The following is a 2043-nucleotide window of genomic DNA, read 5'->3' as shown; positions in this document are numbered from 1 at the left end:
GTCATTACGTAATATAAGATAATTGGCAGCACCTCCACCCAAAACTTCCCTCACTAAGACTGGATTCTGTGATTATTAGAGGCACACTTGACATGCATAAGAACTTTGCATTTCCTGCACATGTATACAGTTTTACTCTTGCATTGCCTACATCGACGGTTTTCTGGCTCACTCTTTGATATATCATGACCTATGTTGTCATATCTTTCCTCGTTGATGATACTTGCTCTAGCTGCAACAAGAGTTTTGTTTTATTGGATTCATGGGTGGCGTCCATACTTCTTCAAACGATACTGTGCAGTTTGACGTGTAAATGCTAGTAGATCTTCTTTATAGCCCCCTTTTCTGGCAAACAACCATGCATTATTCATGCACACGTTCAATAGGTAGGACACAAGTGGGAAATACCATCCCCGCCCCCGAATGTTAATGCGGCACTGAGATATGTTTTGGTCTAGTCTGTCAATACCTCCCATGCTTGAGTTATATTTTCCAATTACTTACGGCATTGGTATCAAAACTTGTTTACGTTCTGTAATTGACCAGCGCTGAACTTGCTTTATAGGATGCTCATCACACTGATTAGACCCAACGATAACGATACCATTATCATTCCAAATTGCCACTAAAATGCCAGAATATTTTTCAAGAAAATGCTCCTCAGTCTCTCGTGGACATTTTTCAAACTGCTTGACTTCGGTTAGAGGACACTTTCAGATCTATTACTACAAATCGTGCCAGTGGAAGAATGACCTCTTTGCTGTATCTCTTCTTGAAGGTTGAACGATGTGAAAAAGTTATCAAAGGAGAAAAATTTCTTTCCTGAATATTGAGATTCAAATTTATCAGTCATGTTAAGCACCACTTCTCCTCTTAGGCCGTATGTGTCCTTGCAAAAGCTACTTTTTGCCTTTTTACATTTTCCTTGATATAAATCAATCCAGTATGAGTAACCTAATGAACTAGCTGCTACCCATCCTTTGTAACCCCATCGGATCGGTTTGCCTCGAATAAATTGCTTTATGCGATGGCCACCATAATATGAGATCATGGAGTCGTCAATAAAGATATTTGTTGGATCAAAAACCGAGCCAAACTGTATAATGCTTTGATTTAGAAGGTCCAACAATGGGTGTACCTTTGTAAACCTGTCCTTGCTGTCCAGTTCATTGTCTGCTGCATGAAAGTATTTCATTATCTCCTCAAATTTGTTTTTATTTTTGCATTGAAGTAACTACAAGCTCATTTCGAACATCAGATTCGGTTTCCCAATATAAACGACGGTGATGTAGCGTGTTATATCCTGAGAGCAATAAAATACCAATGAAAACCATAATCTCGCTGCTTGACAATTGGAATGCATGATTTCCTTTTTGAGCTGCAAACAAGATAGTATACTTGGTACGGTCTTCTATGACAGTATCATCTAAGAAGAGCTCAAATATTTCATGAGGTTGCCGAGGTATGTCAACAATAGAAGGCCTGTAGGGGTAACTTGTGACTTCTTCTTTTGAGGGCATATCCTCCACATTCCAGGTTCTGGTCTTTTTACGCTTACACTGACGTGGAAGTACTCGTCTGCTGAAAATTATCATTTTGTTCTATAGGCTGTTGTGGACCATCATCCGTTTGTCTCATACTAGATTCTTCAGCAGCAAAAAGGGCTTCGCTAAGTAGCTGGTTCCCAGGTAGATTTAATGCCATACACAGCCTAGATTTACGTGCTTGCCTTTGCGATAATGCAACACCCTGTAAAAGTAGGGTGCCCATCGTTGTGTTTACACATCATCAAAAAAAAAAAAAAAAGAATTCTTCTTTACGCTTTCATATAAACTACTTCAAGTTGGTAAAACTAATAGATATTTTAGTTGTGAGTAAAATGATCTTTTGTCATCAGATTCAAAACATTAGAAAGCTTGAATTAAATATGAATTACATTACTTACTTGAATTTGTGAGAAGACATAGTGACTTAAAATTTCAGTGTATTTAGATTCAACGTTATGGTAAGCTTTCACAATCTGGAAGAGAAGAATAGTATGCA

General features: G+C 38.0%; 1 protein-coding gene across 1 annotated transcript; it reads right to left on the bottom strand.

Annotated features, from left to right (window-relative positions):
- Nucleotides 1-700: 700 nt before the first annotated feature.
- Nucleotides 701-1195, bottom strand: LOC128247379 (piggyBac transposable element-derived protein 3-like). The gene has a single exon (XM_052966778.1). The coding sequence runs from the start codon at nucleotides 1193-1195 to the stop codon at nucleotides 701-703; it is 495 nt and encodes a 164-aa protein (XP_052822738.1).
- Nucleotides 1196-2043: the final 848 nt, after the last annotated feature.

This window comes from Octopus bimaculoides, chromosome 3, assembly GCF_001194135.2.
Source record: "Octopus bimaculoides isolate UCB-OBI-ISO-001 chromosome 3, ASM119413v2, whole genome shotgun sequence".
NCBI classification, from domain to species: Eukaryota; Metazoa; Mollusca; class Cephalopoda; order Octopoda; family Octopodidae; genus Octopus; species Octopus bimaculoides.
Note: the sequence above shows the minus strand (reverse complement) of the source record. Positions and strands in the feature narration are given on the sequence as shown.

Bases quoted from the DNA above. Each gene is read 5' to 3' on its own strand.
- LOC128247379 (XM_052966778.1), bottom strand. From the start codon at position 1,195: ATGAAATACTTTCATGCAGCAGACAATGAACTGGACAGCAAGGACAGG.